Genomic DNA, 22242 nt, shown 5'->3' on the forward strand with positions numbered 1-22242 from the left:
ACTGTATAGCCATGCATGCATGCTATGCAGTCATACCAGGTTAGGCAGGGCTACATAGCAAGACTGTCTCAATAAAACAAGCAAATAGGAATGTGTTGTAACCAGTGCATGGACTAGTGGGACCAAAGCTATAGTACATGGAGAGCTCCATAGATGAGCGCTGCCATTTGTAAGAGATTTAATTTGGGTTATGCTTCTTTCTCTTCCTGCCTTCACAAAACTCTCTCATGGAGCTAAAGGTTCAATTCCACTAAGAGAAACAGAAGTCAGCATACCTGTTTACATTCTTGAATTCTATGGAGTCACCTATGTATACATATCCCCCTTCCAGTTTTGAGGGGGGATTGTTTTTGTTCTGTTTAGTTCTGAAAAGGTTTATTATAATGTAGAACAGATTCCTAGGCAATACTTCATTCTAAGTTGAGTAAGGATGCAATGATGGAATCTAGATGATAAATAAGAATGGAATTACCATCGTCTCTGGCACAAGGAACAGCTTTTTGTTGTTTTGTTTGTTTGTTGTTTGTTTTGTTTTTTAACTGATTTCTTAATCTCACCTGTGGCCAGGGGCCCTTCCCAGGGGCATTTGCGTTTAGCCCCTGAGTTTCTTCTGTTATCCTTTGGCTTCTGATGGAAGGCCTAGCTTCCTCATCTGTCTCTTTGGGCTGCTTCAAGGGCTTTTTCTTGCCACCTCTGTGGCCTGACATGTCACCTGTCACCCTTTATCCAGGCCCTATCCTTTATATCCTCTTGTTTATTTCAGAAACTATGGAGAAGAAGTTAGTAGAAGAGACAAAACAGCTGGAGATTGACCTGAATGATGAAAGACTGAGGTATCAGAACCTTCTGAATGAGTTCAGTCGTCTGGAGGAGCGCTATGATGACCTCAAGGAGGAGATGACCCTGATGCTGGTGAGTCCAACACTTGGTTTTTTTAAAGAGTCTTTCTGTGTAACCCAGGCTAGCCTTAGGCCCATGATCCTTCTATTTTCTACCTCCTGGGGATTATAGGCATGGTCCATTATACCTGGCTTCTGCTTTTTTTTTTTTTTTAAAGATGAGAATATTTAGTCATATATAAAAGTAAGTAGAATCATAAAGTGAACCTCAATATATCGATCACTCAGTTCCCCAATAGTCAATGTATCTCTGTTTTCTCTCCTATTCATCACCTTCCCCACTTCATGGATTATATTATTTAAAGTAAATCCCAGAAATCATGCAGTTTTATCCATAAATACTTCAGTAAAGTCAGATACTTAAAGATGGGGCTATAAAGTAGTATAAAATCAGATTATCATGACTGTGCTTCCTACATTAAATGACAAGGTAAATTTTGTATATTTATATTATTTTTATATAACTATTTTCTTCACTGGAGCTTATAATTTCCAATTTAAATTTCCATACCGAGTAAATTCAGTCTCTGATAATAATAATTTATATCAGCAGTGTCAAGGGCTCTTCGGTCCTTGCCAGTGCACTTTCCACACATGGAGCTGTCCTACTCATTGTCAGGAAACTGATTTCTCCGGCTTTCTTGTTCCCTAAAAGGTAACCTAATGGTACATGTGGTTAGAATGCTCTGAAATAGATCTTGTAAAAAGCAAACTAAGTTGGTGCCCATAGGAAAGAATATTTACTTCAAAATTTTTTGATAGAAAGATGTGCTTGGCAGAGATTTTTAAAACATGACATAAAACTAATGTTTGCAAGGCTCACAGATGAGAAAGCCTGGTGTAAGGGAAGCTAGAAAGCACATTTAAATCCCATAGTAGATGATTGCCCTACACTTTACCAATCTGCAAGGATTATTAATCTACAAGGAGCCGTTTACAGTAGGAGTGGGTCGCTATGATCCCTGGTTGGCAGATCGGAAGAACCTTGACTGAGCCTTGGCTTCCTTGGCTTCCAGGTTGGTAGGACCTCTCGAAACGCCCCCCCCCCCCCTTTCATATTCTGTCCTCTTCAGCTTTCCCAGCATCTGGTTCCTCTCTCTCAGTGCTCTTGGTCCCCACAGTTCTATTCTTTGGTGTATTTTTATTTACTCTATGTATTAGACAACTGTACCAACCTTTACATTTAAACTGTGTTTCAGTTATACTTAGGATTAAGCTCTGGATCCTACTGGATACTTTGGAGGCCACTGGTTACTTAGAAAACTCCTGAGTAACAGTGGAAACAAAATGATTCTTTGAGTCTTTTCTGTGTATTAGGTACAGTAGACTGTCCCGATTTGCTTCTTCATTCCCTATGAGTTTTCTAAACACTGATTGATATGGTATCTGTGCCCTAAACGTATCTTCCAGATCTCCTGAATCATCATGGTCATGATTCAGGGGTCTTCAGTGAATTCTGCAAGCATCTAGCTTACCTGCCCTGCACTGTCTAATCCTCACTGCTTACTCCACAGATGGATGTCATGTGTAAAGTGATAGAAATTAGAGTCACCTGTATAACTCCTACTTATTTTTAACCATGTATACTTAATTACCATGTAATGAATGGTTATGTCTGTCAGTCAGTGTAATTTATACACTTTCTTGTAACTTTTATTTTATCACAACACAAAGAATTGCTTGAACAGAGTGACTGAATAACTCAAAACTTTAGGGAAAAAAAAACAAACAAACAAAAAAAGAGAGAGCCTTGAAGAAGTCCCGTTGATAGACTCCTTGCTTAGCATGGATCTAAAGGCCTGTGTACCATTCTCAGAACTCATAAATAGAGTGTGGTAGCTCTTGCCTGTAGTCCCAGTACTCAGAAGGTGGAGGCAGGAGGATCAGAAATTCAAAGTCATCTTTAGCTACAGAGTGAGTTCAAAGCTAAACTGTTGTACATGAGACCCTGGGGACTCTGCCAACAGTCACAGGTGATCTACATTGGGCCATGTGGTTTTCTTACCATGCTGGCACGCCTTTCTCATTGTGGAGATCACCCGCTTATAAGAACTTGGTCAAACCAAGATGGAACCCTTGAACATTTGGCCATCAGTGCAAATTACTGAGTAGAGATTGTAATGAAGACATTGTGGATGCTGTTTCCACTGTGCATTGTTCCGTTATGTTAAATGAATTATCTTTGGGTTATTATTTACCTCACAGAATGTGCCTAAACCAGGACACAAGAGAACAGACTCTACCCACAGCAGCAATGAGTCTGAATACACCTTCAGCTCTGAATTTGCAGAAACTGAAGACATTGCACCAAGGACAGAGGTACATTTATCTATCACTAGAAGTAAGATGTGCTTGCTTCTGTTGATAGGCAACATTTCTAATAATTGGCTTATGTATTCTTTTTTTTTTTGTGGTTTTTCGAGACAGGATTTCTCTGTGTAGCTTTGCGCCTTTCCTGGAACTCGCTTTGGAGACCAGGCTGGCTTTGAACTCACAGAGATCCGCCTGGCTCTGCCTCCCAAGTGCTGGGATTAAAGGCGTGCGCCACCACCGCCCGGCCCGGCTTATGTATTCTTAATCATTTGTATATATGCATACCTATTGCACGTGTTTTTGCCAATACATGTACTAGTTTTTGTTTGTTTGGGTGGTAGGATTGAACCAAGAACTCTATATGTGACAAGCGTGTGCTCTATCACTGAACAGTATTCCCAGTCCCACAGTATATATTTAAATGGAAGCCTTATAGCAGTAGTTTCTTTGCTGTCTCTGTCACGGTGGGACCCCAGGCAGTTTCTGCAGAGAACTCAGCTGCTGGCTGCATTTGCCCTGGAGTCCTCACAGTGTCTAAGGCTGCTGTGTGCTGGTTTGAAACCATTGCTTTTCCATGCTGCTATAGGCTGTTGGAGTCCTGCTTTTTCCCTGAGCTTCCTCACAGCTTCCCAGCTGGGGAAAGGACCACCATGACTTGCTCAGCTGTGGTAGGATAATTTCAAAATTAAATTAAAACCAGTGGTGGTAATTTTATTAATGAATTCTATTACCTTGTCTTCAGTTGTGAGACTATTTTAAGGTCAATATCAAAGTTTCACTCACTCATAGTACAGGCTTGGTTGACAAAGTCCTTACTAAAAAAAGGAAGGAAAATAAGACCCACAACTCCTCTCCTCCAGATGGCCCACTCTTCCTCCTTTCCTATGTGATCAGAGAAGTCAAATGACCTTGCTAGAAATAGATATGTCACTGGCACTAAGGACACCATCTAGCATCTTAAGTGACTACCATTCATCACAGCTCAAGTTATTTTGTGTTTTGGCAAGTATTACCTTCGGTGCCCATGCCTTTTCCTGTTCTCTTATTCCTAGCTGTAGAATTTCGTTCTCACCTAGCAATCAGTGGATATATTCTGCGTATAGCATTAACTGAGAGCTGAGAAGTTACCCAATCCTATTTTAATAAGATTCCTTTTTACATGCCCAAAGCCCAAAGGAATAATTTTCAGTTAATAACATTTTACGTGCCGAGAGTGAAGTACTATGTTTGTTTATAGAATGGAGGATCTGTTACAGTGGTTTGAAAGTTAAAGTTTCAGGAACATATGCATCACTAATAAATGAACAGATGTTAAGATATTTAAATGGAACATTTAAGTACTTGTAGGTGTTTTTGGTGGGCCAACACAATAGCTCAGTGGTTAAAGTACTCAATGTAAAGCCTGCTGACCTGAGCTCAAGCCCCAGAACTTATTCTGGAAGGAGAGAACCAACTCCTGCAAGTTGTTCTGTGACCTCCATACACGCACCATTTAACCTTAGGAAAAGCCAGAGAATAAAATTTAAGATAGCATTGAAATGCCACCTTTGGGCAATCAGCTGAGGTGAAAACGTTTCTTGGTTGAGTTACAGCAGTGACCGTTGTCCCAGGAATGATGTCGTTGTTGCTGTAAGTAGAAGTTGCCCCAGCCCACCAGACTGCCGAAGGTTATGTTCAGATATTTGTGTTCTTGGATGTGTATTGAGAAATTAGAAACCATCTCATTGCCCATCAGGAAGACAATGCCTAAGCTGGTGGTTCACCTGGCTATGCAGTTAGACAGATAACTGGAAAATGACTACAGCAAGCACTTTTGCTTCTGAGTCATCTCCTTGCCATGTAGTCTTAATTCTTAAACAGATGTGCTAGAGTAGATATTATTATACATCTACAACTGTAATAAATGCACGCAGATTTCCACAGGCTTATTCATATGCCACCAATATAATAGGGGACACAGTTGGCTAATATGGGACATTATTAACTTTGAAATGCCACCTGTGGGCTATTTGCCAGTCAGGTAAGAGAGAAGTAATCCCTTACTATTGTTTAACTTGTATTTCTTCAATCATTAGCAAGGATGAACATGTTTTTTGTTTTGTTCTACATTTCTTTTGTGAGTTTGACTGTTTTCCTATTGAACTGTTTTCACTGTTTTCTCTTTGGCTTGTGAGTCTCTGGCTTTACTTGATTCTTATGATTTCTGGGTTTTAGGAGCCAAGTGAGAAGAAGGTGCCTCTGGACATGTCATTGTTCCTTAAGCTCCAGAAGCGTGTCACGGAGCTGGAACAGGAGAAGCAGATACTGCAGGATGAGCTGGACAGAAAGGAGGAGCAGGTGTTCCGCAGCAAGGCAAAGGTGAGCAGCAGTGAGGGAGGGAAGGCTGTCCCATTCTGTGGTCCCTGAGTTCCTTAGCTGGGCGGCACTCACTCGAGCTTCGAAGGCTTTGACACTTCACTGCCCTTTGTACAGCAGCTAATGTTCTAATAGTAAAACCTTGACAATTAAAATACAAAGTTTTTATTTTATTTTTCTCCCCAGGAGGAAGAAAGACCACCAATTAGAGGTGCGGAACTGGAATATGAGTCCCTCAAGGTACTGAAAATTTCAGCCCAAAACTTTGTTTACTTTGTTTTGACAAGAGAGCTACCAAGAACTTGTCTTTTTCTCTGAGAACATCCTTAGCTGAAGGTTCTAGCTTATCTGATTCGGGCACTAGTTCCAGCCTCTGTTGTTTCTTTTCACAAACTCTATTTCATCTGATAGGACTTCACTCTGAACAGGAACAGGAGGTAGCAGCCCCTCCAGCTATAGCTGTAAAGATTGTGAACTCTAGAATCAGACTACTTGGTTCAAGTGCTCCCTCCCATCTGTTACCATAAACATCTAATTGACGCTGAGGGGCAGATAAAAGCATAGGGTAGCAGTTTGCTCTCCAAAACATCCCGTGCCTCACAGAAACATAGATAAGTGAAAGTGTTTTCTGTAGTATGAGTGAAGCCCAGATTCGTTCTGTATTGGGTGAGTGGTTCTCAAAGTTCACTCCTATATTATCACAGTCACTGTCGCCTAGTTCCTTGTTGGAAGTACAAAATTCTCAGCCCTCACACCACTAGACATAAGGTCAGAATCCTGTAATTGGGGCTTAGAAATATGTGTTTCAACAGGAACTCCAAATGGCTGTGATACATGTTAAAGTTGGGGACACATTGTATCAGAGTCTCAGCACCAAAGTAAAGACATTGCCTTGTTTTCTGTCCCTGAAATGAACAATTCAAAACTGATTACTAATTAGTAGATTGAAAGAGAGCCCTGCTGAGGATTCCAGAGGTCTGCCCAGATGACCCAGTCATTGGGAATATCCTGAGCAGCTGTATGCTTGGTTTTGCCCTTACATTTACCTCCAAACAAAGCCTGGGCTTCCTGGGATTGGGACTCAGCAGTTTGTGTCTGGAAGTATTCCCTGAGCAGATCAGAGTCAATTTGCCACTGGAATTGGAGTTGGTGATGCAAACTATCATTTACATTGCTCAGTCCCACTGATGTCACACTTAAGAGTGGGGATTGATGTCCTTTCTGGTAGAATTCTTCCATCACTTAGGCGAGGTTCAGTTTTCCGATGTAAAGATGAGAATGAAGCAGTAAATGACTTAGTGTTCTGTCGCTGTGAAGAGACACCATGACCACAGCAACTCTTATAAAAGAAAACACTAATTGGGGCTGGCTTACAGTGCAGAGGTTTAGTCCATTGTCATCGTGGTGGGAAGGATGGTACACACAGGCAGACATGGTTCTGGAGAGGTAGTTCTACATCCAAATCCAAAGGTAGCAGGAAAAGATTATGACACACTGACTGGGCTTGAGTATCTGAGACCTCTAAGCTCACCCCTAGTGACATACTTCCTCTAACAAGGCCACTCCTACTCCATCATGGCCATACCTTCCAATAGTGTTAGTCCCTGTGAGCTTGTGGGGCACCTTTCATTCAAACTGCCACAGTAAATTTGTCTATCTTTTCATTCAGCGTCAAGAACTGGAATCAGAAAACAAAAAACTGAAGAATGAGCTGAACGAGTTACGCAAAGCCCTCAGTGAGAAAAGCGCCCCCGAAGTGACTGCACCAGGTGCTCCTGCCTACCGTGTCCTCATGGAACAGCTGACCTCCGTGAGCGAGGAGCTCGATGTCCGCAAGGAGGAAGTCCTCATCTTGCGGTCTCAGCTGGTGAGCCAGAAAGAAGCCATCCAGCCCAAAGTAAGCTTATGTGTACATGTTGAGTATGAGGCATGGGGACTGGATTTCACTTCTCCTTACGTTTTTCCTCCAGTTTGTAATGAAAGGACAGTTACAAAAGCCACTGGGTTCCCAGGTGTCTTTCAAAGCTCATAATCAAAGAATTTTTTTAAAATACTTGTGTAGTAATCTGGCCTCAGTATATTCTGAACTAAAGTAAAATACATTGAATATGAAAATCTACAAATTATTTTGGTATAAAGAGGCATTAAGTCTAACTAAAATTACTTGTTGGAATTGGCCTGCGTAAGTATAAATGTAACAAAATGGTTAGAAATGAAATCAGTTCATGGAGATGATTCCTGTTCACTCCCAGGAGCTCCCTTTACTAGGGAGAAGGTAGGAAGGGCTGTGTTCATGGAGTCAACAGAAAGCGTCTACACTGTCACCTTTCCTGGTTCAGGCTCATCTGGTTCCAAGACTTGAACAGGCTGGCCTTGAAAAAGAAAGCCCTGTACAAAGACTAAATCAGTATTCTCTCCTCTCTCAGCAAACTGATAGTCTCTCTTTTTCTTTCTAAATTTATGAATAGTTGGATATATTTGTGGAGTACAATGGATATTCTCATAGGAAGCTTTAGTGGAAATTAAGAGATTGGAAAATAAAAATAAAAAATAAAAATAAAGCAGAGGGCATAAATACAATCTCACTAGTAGAGCACATAGTTTGGTTACATACCTGCCACTCACTAAGTTCACGTAGCCCATGTGACAGCTGTTGTATGATAATGAGCTGGCCCTATCTCAACACAGTCTTTGCTTGCCCAGCTCTGGCCTCCATGTAGCACACCCTGCCTGTTCTGGAGGTGCGCAGTGTACTGACACTTTCTGAACACCTGTGTCTATTTGTCATCCTAAGTTCCTCAGTTTCTTGTTTTCAAGGCAGTGGTGAACAATAGTGAACACATAGTGAGCTAGGGTGTGAGTTAGCACAGCCAGCGCTGGTTTGTCTGTTCTGCCTCCAGAGAGCTCTGGGAGGCTTCCCTGGACAATCGCCCTCCCAATGCCCACTGCTTGAACTCTTCAAAGACCTAGTATGAAATCTCACCCAGATATATCAACAGCAGAGTCATTCTTTCATACACGCAAGCATTTTACAACCAGGAATATTTTAAAACAAAACAACTCAGGAAAGAACTTAAGCATTAGAAATAGCAGTTCCAAAAAAAAAAAAAAAAGAAATAGCAGTTCCAGCTGGGCAGTGGTGGCGCATGCCTTTAATCCCAGCACTCGGCAGAGGCAGGCGGATCTCTGTGAGTTCGAGAACAGCCTGTCTACAGAGCGAGTTCCAGGACAGCCAAGACTGTACAAAGAGCAACCCTGTCTCAAAAAACCAAAAAAAGAAAATAGGAGTTCCTATCTCATACATATATATTAATGTCTACCTTCTGACAGTTTTGTGAATGCTAATGCATTTAGAGTTAGTTTTAGAAGAAACAAGTCTTAGCTTTTAAATGAACTCTTGTCTGGATTCAGTGAATGTATCTGTTCATGAAGCTGAAGATTTATTGTTTTTTGCATTTTTGTGCTTGCCAACATGTGATTTTTCAGGATGACAAGGTAATTATACATATTTTTAATATTTAATAAGTACTTCTGTTTAATCCTAACATTGGCTGCAAGTCTCCTCAGTTAATGTAGCTGGTGCTTTGTGACCAGGTCTATTTTAAATTGTACTGTTTTCTAAGATGGATTGATTTATTATTTGTGTTTATGTGAGTATGTGGAAATGAATGCCACAAGAGGGCATTGTGTGCCCTCCTCCATCACTCTCCATCTGTTCCTTTGAGGTAGAGATGGCTTTTATTTTCTCACCTCGGCTAGAAGCCAGGAAGCCCAGCAGGGCCCTGGCTCCACCCCTCAGAACTTGGTTTACAGACATATGTGGAATGTCTAGCTTATTGCATGGGTGAGAGATCTGAACCCTCTTAAGTGTTGCTACATCTCTCTAGCCCTCTACCTTTTTTGCCTTAGGAGCTCACAGAGCCCAAATTGGCCTCAAACTCACTGTATAGTTGAAGATGTCCTCCTGCCTCCTCCTCCTGAGTGCTCTGAGCACAGTGTAAGCTGCCATGCCCTGCTTCTTTCTTACTGACCAATTTCCTGTATGACTTTTCACTCACAGTCACCTCTGTGACTCACTAGTGTAGCTCTGGGGTCATACAGAAGTTGGGGAAAATACCCTTTACTTAGAGCACTCCTAAATGGACAGTTCTCCCAGGCACACATTCATACCAAAGCAAACGAGGTGGAGGAGAAATGGAAGAGCTGAGCAGGCCTTCTTCACTGCCACATTCCCTCCCTAAGGGCAAAGTCCGTAGCTAGAATAAAAGGTAACTCCTGTGAAGTTGCAGTTTAATTTCTCTACTCATCTTGGGGTCAACTGTTGAGCAATAATAGGATGCTTCATATATGATACAGCCTTTTCAGAACTTCATATGGGAACCACATAGAACAGTGGGACAAAAGCTTCTTGGTGCTGCAATACAGATCTGACCCTGTCTCCCAAATACTATACCCAAGACAGGCAGAATAGGAAAAATCCAGCTGCTTGTTCCCCAGGACACCAGCAAATGGAGACCCCATCTTCCCTTGTCTTCATACTAGATGAATAGATCAAGTAACGTAATTTATTAAACATTGAAAAACACCCCAGAAAAGTCCTAAGATATTCAAGTACAATGTATCATTATTTGATTAAAAAAAAAAACTCGAGTCATTGTGAATCATATTTATAGGTCTTAAAAATGAGAATATCAAATAGATTTTTATCAAATAAATTTTTTTCCTTCAGGGAAAAAAACTAGCTGAAATATACTAAATATATATACTTTATAAAATAAAGCTAAAGAAATGTTTATTTGGGGCCAGGGATGTAGTTCAACTGGTAAAATGCCTACCTAGCATGCACAAAGCCCTGGGTTAGATCTGCAGCACTCTATAAACTGGGCTGGTTCAGTGGTGCACACCTATGATCCGGGTACTGAGGAAGATGAGGCAAGAAGACCAGAAGTTCAAGGGTCTGAGGACAGCCTGGGCATGAGCCACTGTGATATCGTGTATACCTAATAAACTTACCTGAGGGTCAGAGGATAGAGCCAGCCATCAGATTAGACAGAGGTCAGGCAGTGGTGCACACGCCATTAATCCTATCATTCGGGAGGCAGAAATCTGTCTGGATCTCTGTGGGTTCAAGGTCATACTGGAAACAGAGCCAGGCAGTGGTGGTACACACTTTTAATCCCAGTACTGGGAAAGCACACAGGCCTTTAATCTCAGGAAGTGATGTCTGGGCAGAGAAAGGTATATAAGGTGTGAGGAAACAGAACTCACTCTCTTTAGGCTGAGGATTTCATAGCAGTAAGAACTAGTGGCTGGCTGTTCTGCTTCTCTGATCCTTCAGCTTTTACCCCGATATCTGGCTCCAGGTTGTTTATTAAAAGACCATCTAGGAGTCGAACAACAAGCCACCACACCTAGCTTAGAACAAAAATTGAAAGATTAGACATGTTTCTTAGACAAAGAGAATGAACCTTTAAGGGTGCTAAAGTTGTTTTTCTTTAGAGACAATAAATTAGTAATTTTATTTAATGTTTTTGGTTTGTGTGTGTGTGTGTGTGTGTGCACGTACCAGAGAGAGAGACAGAGTGCATGTGTTTGTATAAGCAAACACATGAATGTCAGATAATAATTTATGGGAGTAGATTCTTTCCATCCTATGGATTCTAGAGATTGAACCCAGGTCATGAAGCTAGGTGGCAAGTGCCCTTACCCACTAAGGCCTGAAATGAAAAGAATGTGTTATGTGATCCCCAGCTACTGAGTTGAGCCTTCATGTGGAAATGTGTCATTTCTCCCTTCAGAACACCATGACAGATTCCACAATACTTTTGGAAGATGTACAGAAAATGAAAGACAAAGGTGAAATCGCACAAGCATATATTGGTTTGAAAGAAACCAACAGGTAAGTTGATCCTTTCATCCGCCTTGGTTTAACTATATGAATTTGAATCTTCAAGCCAACCTTTTACTCAGGAAGTCAGTGTGCTGACTCATTGCTTTATTAGACATCAGCCAATCTTCAGGAAGAACCTAAGGTTTCTGGTGTAAACCACCTTAAAATCCCATTCATAGTATCAGGTAATTGTTGATGATTGGTGTCAAAGGAAATGTTATTCACATTATAGGAAGATATTTATGTCAAGGGCCTTGGCCTTAAGCTTTCTGGAGAAGAAAACCCACTGCTCAGTTTAGGCTGTCCTGGGTAGATCCTTTCATAGTAAGGGTGTTGTTCAAGATGGCTGTTTGAAGGTTTGTAGAGGCAACTGCAGTGTTCAATAATTGAAATGTAGCAGAAGAGAAGTGGAGATGTATGTGCCTGGAATTCCATCAGTGGAGCCATATAGCTCTAGAAGGGTGCCACAACTTTGAAGATGGGAGAATGGAGACTCATACCTTCAATTTTCAGGCTTACTGCCAACCTTATTTCTGAATAGCGATTTAGTGCCATTGTTCTCTAAACAGAAAAAAATTACACACTGGACCATTTTGAGGGAGCATGGCCTGCAGTGAAAGACCGTTCTGGAGTCTCGAGTATCCTATCTTGATGACACAGCTCCAGGGTTGACATACATAAATACCCACAAATTAAATATATATACCTTACAAAACCTAAGATAGTTCTTTATTTACAGGCAAAGGTACAGAGGTACATTTTAAAGGTACTTGGTTAAATGTAAATTTAATGAATTAATTATAAACTTTTATATTTAAGATTATCTTACTAGCCTGGCTGCTGTTGTGATATATGCTTTTAATCCTAGAACTCAGGAGGCAGAGACAGTCAGATCTATGTAAGTTTAAAGCCAGCCTGGTCTACATAGTGAGTTCCAGGCCAGCCAGGGCTACACAGAGACACCTTGTCTCAAACAAAACAAAACAAAAAGAACATCTTATAGAAAGGGTAGTAGTATGCTGTCCATCCATCCACTCACCTGTTCCATCACCAGGTCTGAAATGTGCCTACCTCATGCCAGACACTAGGCCACATAATGGGAACCTAGCAGAAGACAGACAAACAACAGTTCCTTCTCACAGAGGTTACAGGCTCCTTAGAGAAATGACTGAGAGTGGTGGAGTTTTAGTCTAAAGATATTAGAAAGAATCGTTTAAATAGAGGAATGATTGTAATGGAGCAAGACTGAAAGCACAATAGCAGTTAAGAGGCTTTGCCGTAATCCATTGACTGGTCATGGCAGCGCGAGCTTGGGTGATGACATTTGGGATGAAAGAAGTGGGAGATTTTGAAAGATGTGTATGAAGATGAGGTCAATAAACCTTGTGGTCTGTTGGGTGTGTGAGAGGGTTCTAGAGAAGCTTGCAGTTTCTGCTGTGGGGACTCGGATGTGCTGATGCCATTTCATGATCATGGGAACAGGGTAGAGTGATGAATGGATTCACACATACTGAATTTTAGCAGACAAGAAGGCATTCAGGGAGAGAAAGCCCACTAGGCAGTTGAGTTATATATAATACTAATACACATGGCCTGAGATATAAATTTTGAAGTCATAAGAATATAATATAATTGAAACCTCTGAAATAAATAACTCTTTAGAGAGAGAGAGATGGTAGATTGAAAATAGAATTCATTCAAATTCATGTTATGTAACGTAGTAACAAAAGTATGTCAAGATTAAGAACCTGGACTCTCAAATCACATGGCACTGGACTCAGATACTTCCTTACCATCTATTAATACAACATGGGTGACAGGGAGAACAGATGAGGTAGTGAAAGAGTGAAGAACAGCATCTGACATTTAGCAAATCCTCAAAACGTGTTATTTACACCCTAGGTAGGAAAACTGTTGCTAAATAAATGTTGTCTATAAACTCCACTATTTTAATAAGAGGTGATAGATACATCTCCGAAATAAAGGCAGTTTCTCCAGATCTTTAATTTAATTTTATCCAAAAATTTAAAACCATGTCAAGGGGCTGGAGAGATGGCTCAGTGGTTAAGAGCATCAGCAGCTCTTCCAGAGGTCCTGAGTTCAATTCCCTGCAACCACAAGGTGGCTCATAACCATCTGTAATAGGATCTGATGCCCTCTTCTGGCGTGCAGGTGTATATGCAAATAGAGCACCATATAAATTAAATAAATAATTTTTTTTAAAAACATGTCAAAAGCTGAGAACTTTGGATATTGTCTGATGTTATTTGTACGATAATTTTTGTAAAAGTTTACGTGGGGAATCAGATTATGCTGAAATAAATTCCTATCAAGAAAACTGAAATTGTCATTTTGAAATAGATTATGAAAATTGCCGTAGAGTTTGTCTTTTCATACATGGGTAATAGTTAGCCTCAATGAAATACTTGATGTGCAGGGTCATCTGGCTAGCCGCATGAAACATCAGAAATTGAATGTCTCACTTTCCAGTCATTTCTTTTCATTTCTTCATTTATCTATGATGCAACTTCTTACCCATTTTTTTTTAATTAACCAAGGTAATTTTGTGATTATGTAAAGTCATTTGTATACTAAAAATGGTCCTATCCACTTAGTAAAATGCTGGAATGTCATGTGCTTTTCTTTTCTGGACCACCATCGTCTCATTTCCATCCCGTGTCCCTTTGTGTTTTGCATTGTGTTCCTTTACATGGAAGATCATCTGCTATGGATTACCAGGAGTTGAATGAGGATGGAGAGCTCTGGCTGGTTTATGAAGGGTTAAAACAAGCCAACAGGTTATATCTGTCTCCTCAAAGGGGATTGTTATTAACTGTTTTCCTTACTAACAGTGGACTCACAACTTTGATGCAGTATGTCTTGTGCATTTACTGCCCTCCTGAGACAATTAGTCTCAATAAAACATAGAATCTGCAGCCAAATACCTTCTTTAAAATTGTCTCTACTAACAGATACTGCTAAGGCTCAAGTTGATTATAGGTGAATACAAATTGCTTCATATAACCCACAGTGCTGTCAGGAGTGAGTGTCTAAAAATTGTGATTCTCTAGGACAAGTTATTGGAGCATGGCCACTAGTCCTTGTGACCTGGACAGTAGCTTATTTGTAATAAGTGTCAGTCTGGGATACACATTCCTGTAACAGATATGGCCACTTTCTCATTATCGTGATGCTGCCTAAAAGTGTTGTCAGGTGCCTGATTCAGCAGTCTCTGTGGTTATTGTGAGATCTAAAGCCAAAGAAGTCAGGATAACCACCTGAGCTCAGCAATTTAGTCCCAGAAAAAAACAAACAACATAGAATTAGCTGTGTCTCTCTTTAACACATTCATCTTCCCTAATGATGTCTCTGTGTTAAAAATCTCATAGAAATTCCATTTTAGTGATTATAACTTTAGAATCCTTATACTGTTAAATGAGCTCTGCTTCTCGGCTTTGTTCTAACCATAACCAGTGGCATTAACTTCCGTGATGTTGGCTAGCTTTCTTGAAATTTCATAACTAAAATATTTTAGTCTGCTATTAATAGTTTGCTCACAATGGCATGAGTAAGTTTTACTCAGCAGTTAATAACAAAGGAAATCAGGATTAAGTGTCTTTTTTTCATGTTAGTTAATTCTTGACTATAACTTTGCCCAAAAGCTGTATCTTGTTAGGATTCTGTTAGATATGTAATTTCATGGGGAGAGATGACAATTCTGTTTACACACACACACACACACTTACAGAACTACTAGACTCCATTTGGGTTAATCTATGGGTTTCCAAGTAGTTACACACCAGCCTGTCTGTTCTTGGATAACTGGACAATATTAAAAACATGATTCTGGTTCTACCTTTGCCTGAAATCAGTGACTGTCCTTTAAAGGTCTATTTCATTAGATTTGGGTGTGTGTAATCTTGCCCTTTACAATGCAGCTATTTATTTATTTATGGCAGTGATACTATCTTTGCCAACTTAAGGACAACTTCATACAATCAAAAGGATGCCAGTGTTTCTGGCATTTGAGTTTCATAACATTGGAGTCAGGAGATGCACAGACGCTAGAGTATCCGCTTTTCCTGTTCCTGCAAAGGAGCATGTAGCTTCACACCCATCAGTGTGCACTTGGGGTGTGTTATCCCCTACAAACCTGTGTGGCCTCTCTGCAGGCTCTTGGAATCCCAGCTGCAGTCACAGAAGAGGAGCCACGAGAATGAGACCGAGGCCCTCCGTGGGGAGATCCAGAGCCTGAAGGAAGAGAATAACCGGCAACAGCAGCTGCTGGCCCAGAACCTGCAGCTGCCCCCCGAGGCCCGCATTGAAGCCAGCCTGCAGCATGAGATCACGCGGCTGACCAACGAAAACCTGGTGAGCAGAGTGGCGGTGCCCCGGTCTGCCGTGTGTTGTTTTTGGACAAGCACAGCTCTTCCTTGTTGGGAAAGATGCTCTTCTGTCTCTGATAGAGACAGAAAGGGAAACATGAAGATGTTGGTAGAAATGATTCAAAGTAATGAAACTACACTCAGGCTGTTTCTCACAGCAGTCTCTTGGAGAATTGAGCCCTCTCAGACCTTACCTGTAGTGTCTGGAAGAAAGTCTCCTGACTACGTGCTAGGCTTTAAATACCAGAGAGATACAGCTACAGATTATTTTCCGTTGATCCCACGCATCCAGTGAGGATGCCGTCCAGCCTGTCCAGCAGACAAGCCAGGGAAGGTTCTTGGTTGAACTAAGCATGGGCTATGGGTTGACACTGGACAGAGCTTCTAAAACAGGGTAGAAGGCCTAGTATTGAGGTTGGCACATTATATTCTTTTAAGCAGAACTTGTACAATAGTAAGGAGGGTACTTTTGCTTTTCCCCTTACCAGATTCTGAATGCTGACATGGACTCCAAAGACTTTTCCTTTTTTTCTCATTCCTTTAAAATGTTTTTACCAAGAAAAAAAAATTATTTTCTATAATTTTTCTTTCTCCATCACATTATAACTTTGATCACATATTTGCAATTTTTAAATCTATATAAATTTTACAGATATACTTACTGCAAAAAAATCAGTGAGAGATTATAATTGCAATTTTTACATAAAATCTGTTCTTTAGTGACATGAAAAAATTAACACCTTTTAAGATCTGTGATAAAAGCATTTGAATTTCTCTGAAGGTCTAATTTCATTAGTGATAACTGCCAACACAGAGTATTTTCTCTCCAGTCTGTCTTATGTGTGAAGCTCCATGGTAGGAATATGGGGAGAGGGTGAGGGTGTTGTCTGGGCTCTTGCAGCGTGACTGAACCGTACTACTCAATGGGGAGCCTTCTCAGTCACAAAGTGTTCTTTAAAAGTTGTGTTTTACTCTCGTTGCTTAAATACCTAACAGTGCTTTTGATGATTAAGAATTGACCGATGTGTGGAATAATATTGACTGATCACTGTGCAGATTCTTTGCTTCTGACTCATCGTCTAAACTGCTAGGTGATCTATGGAATAGGTTTGTTTCTGGGTGGTAGATTCTCAGTTTGTTCACTAAGACAATCCAGTGTTGCCCTGCAGCCTGTCTGAACTATTAACATTCTTGGCAAATTTTGTACCTGATGCAGAAACAATCAATCCTGCACTCTAAATAGAAGACTCTAATTAGTTTGTTTTAGGCTACCCTTTGCAGATCAGCTGCTTGTGCCACACTGACTGCTAATTCAAAGAATATGATCAAACTCAAGTGTATGGAAAGATAGGCCTTTTCAGACTACTTACAGTTTCTCAGTCTTCATTATGCATTTTTTTAAGGATGCACTTGAGCAGAATATTAAGGCAACCGTATGTCTAGGCTTAGTGCTTCTGAAGTTTTACCTGGCATACCCCCCAGACACACATGTACTCACAACACACCAATGCCCTGGCATCCCCCCAGACACACATGAACTCACAACACACCAATGCCCTGGCATCCCCCCCAGACACACATGTACTCACAACACGCCAATGCACATGGGAATGGCTTTCTTTCTCCCCTGTGCACAGGCTGCACAGGCCTCCCCCATGCCGCCTCTCGCCGGCGCCATGGTTCCCGATGGCAGTGGGGTCCTCACAGCCCTCCTGCCTTTTTTTATTGTGTTGCCTCCCTTGCCCTTTCTGCTCTGCTGGTAGCTGAGCAGTGTAGCAGCTTGGGAGAACCACAAATGAGGGAGGAGTAAAGAGCTGGGAACCAAAACGTCGGCCTTCTCTGGGCACCACGGTCCCCTGTTCTGTTGACCTGCTGAAGGACAGCATCCTGGCCATCAGCTGTCTCCACTGGTCATGCTAACTAGATCTGCAAATACGAGACTCTTCTATACTAGAAAAACACGTAGTAATGGCAGGTGATAAGTTGGAACTTGTGAGTAGATATAGTTTCATTACCTGTGTTTTAAAGTAATTTTAAGTTAATTTTGCTGAGAGGTAGCATTTCCTCAAAGACACAAGAAACAAATATCCATTGTAACTGTTTTTTCAGTATTTTGAGGAATTATATGCAGATGACCCTAAGAAGTATCAATCATATCGGATTTCACTTTACAAAAGGATGATTGTATGTAAACCACAGTGCTTTTCCGTTGTCTTCGCTATTTCTAGCCTTCTCTAACTGAAGAGCACACTGCTGCCTGCCGCTGCCCAGGAGGCCTCTCTTCCAACATCTTCACAAAACCTCTTTCCTCAACCTCCGCAGCTCTCCTTAGCCAGTGTGCCGTCTCGTTCAGTGTCCTGTGTCCACCGTGTGTGCTTCGATCTGAACCCAAGGCTTACAGTGTGATGGAAGCACAGCCCAGCACTGGGGACCTTAGCAGCTGGTCTCTCGAATCCCCAGTCTGCCGTCTGAATCCACTCTTGTGTGAGCTGGAGAATGAACCAGTGGTTTCTAATGTTCTCGATAACTTAGTGACAACCTCCAGCCATCTTCACCAATTCATGTTCCTTCTGAGCTTTCTTAGTCTGGTCCTGTCCACTTCCCTCTTAGTTCCTGAGTTTCTAACTGCCTGTCTTTACTAAATAGAGCCAGTCATCACAGATGTCTTACCTGTGCTTTAAATATACAGCTCTCGCTCTCTCTCTCTCTCTCTCTCTCAATCTCTCTCTCTCATTTTTTGCATTAGGCATGCAAAATTAGTCTTTTTTTTCCTCTTTCTTTCTTTCTTTTTTTTTTTTTTTTTTTTGGAGACATTATTTTCTCTATTGTATCCCTGGCTGTCCTGGAACTCACTCTGTAGATCAGACTGGCCTCAAACTCACGGAGATCCTCCTGCCTCTGCCTCCTGAGTGCTGGAATTAAAGTTATGGGCCATCACCTTGAGGCAGCTTTTTCCCCCCAGAGACACTCTCACTGTATAACCCAGGCTGGCCTTGAATTCTCTCTCAGAATTCCAGGTACTTGGGTTATAGGCATGCACCTTTGTGCTATGTGTCAGAAAGCTCTTTATCCTTTTTCTTACTGTTTTTTGTAGTTTGGTTTGGTTTTTAAGACAGAGTCTTGCTATGTAACCCTAGTTAGGCGTGAACTCACAGAGATCCAGCCCCTGCTGCCTCCTCAGTGATGGAATCAAAGGTGTTTGCCACAACATCTGGCTCAGCTTACCTTTAGTTTCCCCAGACTTCTTTATGTTTCTTAAGCTTTAAGGCTAAGTTTAGAATTGGTAAATCATAACAGTGCTTTACACACAGAGTGTCAGTCTTTACGGAAGTGCAGCCGTCCTCATATCTCCCACAGAACTTCTTGTGCACTCGTCAAGACTCTTTGCTCAGTCCCCCTTCACAAGTCACTGCGTCCGTGAGTGGTTTCGCACAGGCGTCTGGGGAAGACTTCCATCACGCTGTAAAGGAACGTATGCAGTGTGGTCTGGCATTGCCTCGTGTAGCCGCACCTCCCTTGTCTGCCCCGTGAGCCCGGCCGGCGGTGGCTCCACTGTGACTCTTGTGCAGCTTTTATGTCAACTAACAGTGCTGTCGCTGGACTCTGTCTGTGCTCCCCGTGCCTGGCCCGAGCCTGTTCTGATCTCTCTGATATACTTCTCACTTTGATTTAGGATTTGATGGAACAGCTTGAAAAGCAGGATAAAACTGTCCGGAAACTGAAAAAACAACTGAAAGTCTTCGCCAAAAAAATTGGTGAACTAGAAGGTACTTAAATATATTTGTACAGTATTTGTGAAATTTTATTTCCTGCTCGGGAGGTTTACAGGTGAATTTTCAGAGAAATAACCAGAATGACTTTTGACAATCCTGACCTCTGTGGAGTGGAAATTTCTACTTCTACATGTGGGGATAATTTTCATAGTAATATAACAGTAAGTTACAAAGAGAGAAAATTCATTCAGCAAACATCTAACAAACATTCTCTGATATGCCAGTATCTGCCCTAGAAAGTATAGCATGTGCTTAAGAGCAAGGATTCTACAGACAGCTTCTTAGGTTCAAGTCCTGTCTCTCCTACTTCCTAGTCTCAGAATATTTGCAAATTGCTGAACCTCTCTCTGTCTCAATTTTCCCACATTCTCACTGGGAATGATAATGTAAGAACTGAGTGAGTTCATGTAGGTGATGCATCTAGAATAGTACCAGTAAGTGCTATACACAACCTACTTGTTATTACTAGAGATACGAAAAGAAATGTAGTAGATTTTATCCTTAAAGAACTCATGATTTAGTAGAGAGAAAAGTGTTAATCAGAAACCATGAATTATAACTACAAAGAAACACAATTTAAAAATAGAATTATTTCTATATAAAATAGATATAAGCTCTTTGAGAAAAAAAAATCCAATGTTAAACATACTAATCTTGTCTTGTGGGTTAGTTTGTTAATTCAGTAAGTTTTATTGAATGCTTCCTAGGTGCTAGACACAGTTGAAGTGCTTGAGATGTAGCTGAGAAAGACCAAGAAATGCTAACTTCATTCCAATAACCACATCACTGCTCAGGCCTTTTAGAGACCTAGTTTCAAAGATGAAATGACCACAAGTGACATGCTCATCCTGGCCATCTGTCGTATTTTCTAGTTGTCGTCTTTATGATTCTCATGGCACAAAGGGTAGAGAGTCCCCACCACTTGACATAGTCAGGAGATTCTATCCACTGACTTCTCTGTGCTTTGCCTCACATTTCCCATCACATTACATCATAACTGTTCTCTTTGACTGCCAGGGACCTGCTCAAGCCCTGCTCAGTCTTTGGGATCAAAGGCACTTGTCACATCCTTAGAAGCATCCTGATCACACCATAGACCACATGACCCTGCCTCCCGTGTTTGGGTCATACTTTCTGTGGTTTTTCACTGTCATGTTTTTAGCAGTTTTTCTGTTTGAATTTCTGGTCTCTAACCAAGAGCATTCTGAGCATGGATATCACCTCTTATTTCTTACAGTTACAAGGAACACAGTGTCTGACCTATGATAGAGCATATTATCATGGTTGTTAACTTTGAAGAGGATATTACTCTCTTTAATGTCCAGATATTGAAATGGTTGCTTAGATGTCAGAAAGATTACAGCCATATATTTCATATAGACCCTTAGCATTACATGATTCATATACTACATTAAAACTTTTAAAACTGCAGCAGTTGGGGAGATGTCTCTGCATATAAAGCCCCTCCCACAAAACTATGAGAACTTCATCCCCAAAACCGGCACAAAAAGTTGTCAGGCATGGCAGCTGCCTGCAATCCTAGTTTTAAAGAGACAGAGACAGGGGATCCCCAGAACAAGCTGTCTAGCCAAACTGAAACAGCAAGCTCTGGGTTCGGAGAGAGACCCCACCTCAATATATCAGGTAGAGATAGATGAAGGAAGATGCACAATATAACCTCAGGCATCCACACACATGGACACCCACGTGCATGCATACTTACACATGAACATGCACACACACCATACATACAAACACAAGGAGAAAAATCTTTTGAAACTCCAGGTCTGCACACATGAGCTATAATGTTCATTGGCAGTACTTAAAAATCTAGGTTCTTTTTTCAGAGAACTTTTACACTGAACTGGGCATCATGATAAGACAGCAGAGGATTTGCTATAAAAACAAGGGTATTGTTTAAACTAGTGGCTCTTTGCCAACATTAGTGAATATGAATATGTATAAAAGCCATTGTTATTTCACATTTTAAATCAGTTTTCTTTAAAATGTATGTTTTACCAGTGAGCTAAACCCTTAACCTTTGAAATGTAATTGAAGAGAGAAGTTAAAATATCTCAAGATGCTATTCATTTTTGGCCATTGTCAATTAGAAATCTACCTTTTCAGTTAAACTATCCTGAAAGCCAAGCAAAAAAGTTTGTGCTAGTGTGGGTTAAACAAGAAAAGACTTATTTCTTCTTAATGTAAGTCTATATTTTGAGTTAAATGATTTCTATCTAGAGGATAAAATTAAATAGACACAACATGACAAGCTCTTTCAACACGTCTCTCTTCTTCTCCAGGTCTGTGTTTTACAGAAAAATGCCAGTCTCTGTGCAACAAGGCACCTCCTAATAATCAAAATTTGTTTGTTCTTTAAAAGTGTTAAAACATATTTAAACCCTTTTGCCTTAATTTAAAACAGCAAGACTCTTGCCTCTCCTGTGGATTTTATTTAATTAAGAACACTTTTTAAAAAAGCAAATTTTTTGAAAGAAAAAGTGCCAACATGCATAATTTTTAGCAGAAACTATACAGCTAAGTAGAGAGTCTTTCAAAATCTGGTCTACATGATGCTCTATTTTAATCCAGGAGTGGGTGTTACATCTTGGTTTTCATAAAAAAAA

At 40.8% G+C, this 22242-nt stretch overlaps 1 protein-coding gene across 1 annotated transcript in view; it reads left to right on the forward strand.

Annotated features, from left to right (window-relative positions):
* Window positions 1–22242, forward strand: part of Myo5a (myosin VA) — a 113652-nt gene that overhangs the window by 72343 nt on the left and 19067 nt on the right. The window contains exons 24-33 of the mRNA XM_059269055.1: window positions 764–912; window positions 3105–3218; window positions 5427–5570; window positions 5754–5807; window positions 7237–7464; window positions 11366–11466; window positions 14175–14255; window positions 15630–15828; window positions 17952–18026; window positions 19516–19609. Coding sequence (XP_059125038.1) covers window positions 764–912; window positions 3105–3218; window positions 5427–5570; window positions 5754–5807; window positions 7237–7464; window positions 11366–11466; window positions 14175–14255; window positions 15630–15828; window positions 17952–18026; window positions 19516–19609 — 1239 coding nt within the window. The remainder of the gene's footprint in view (window positions 1–763; window positions 913–3104; window positions 3219–5426; window positions 5571–5753; window positions 5808–7236; window positions 7465–11365; window positions 11467–14174; window positions 14256–15629; window positions 15829–17951; window positions 18027–19515; window positions 19610–22242) is intronic.

This window comes from Peromyscus eremicus, chromosome 7 (genome assembly GCF_949786415.1).
Source record: "Peromyscus eremicus chromosome 7, PerEre_H2_v1, whole genome shotgun sequence".
In the NCBI taxonomy this organism is placed as follows: Eukaryota; Metazoa; Chordata; class Mammalia; order Rodentia; family Cricetidae; genus Peromyscus; species Peromyscus eremicus.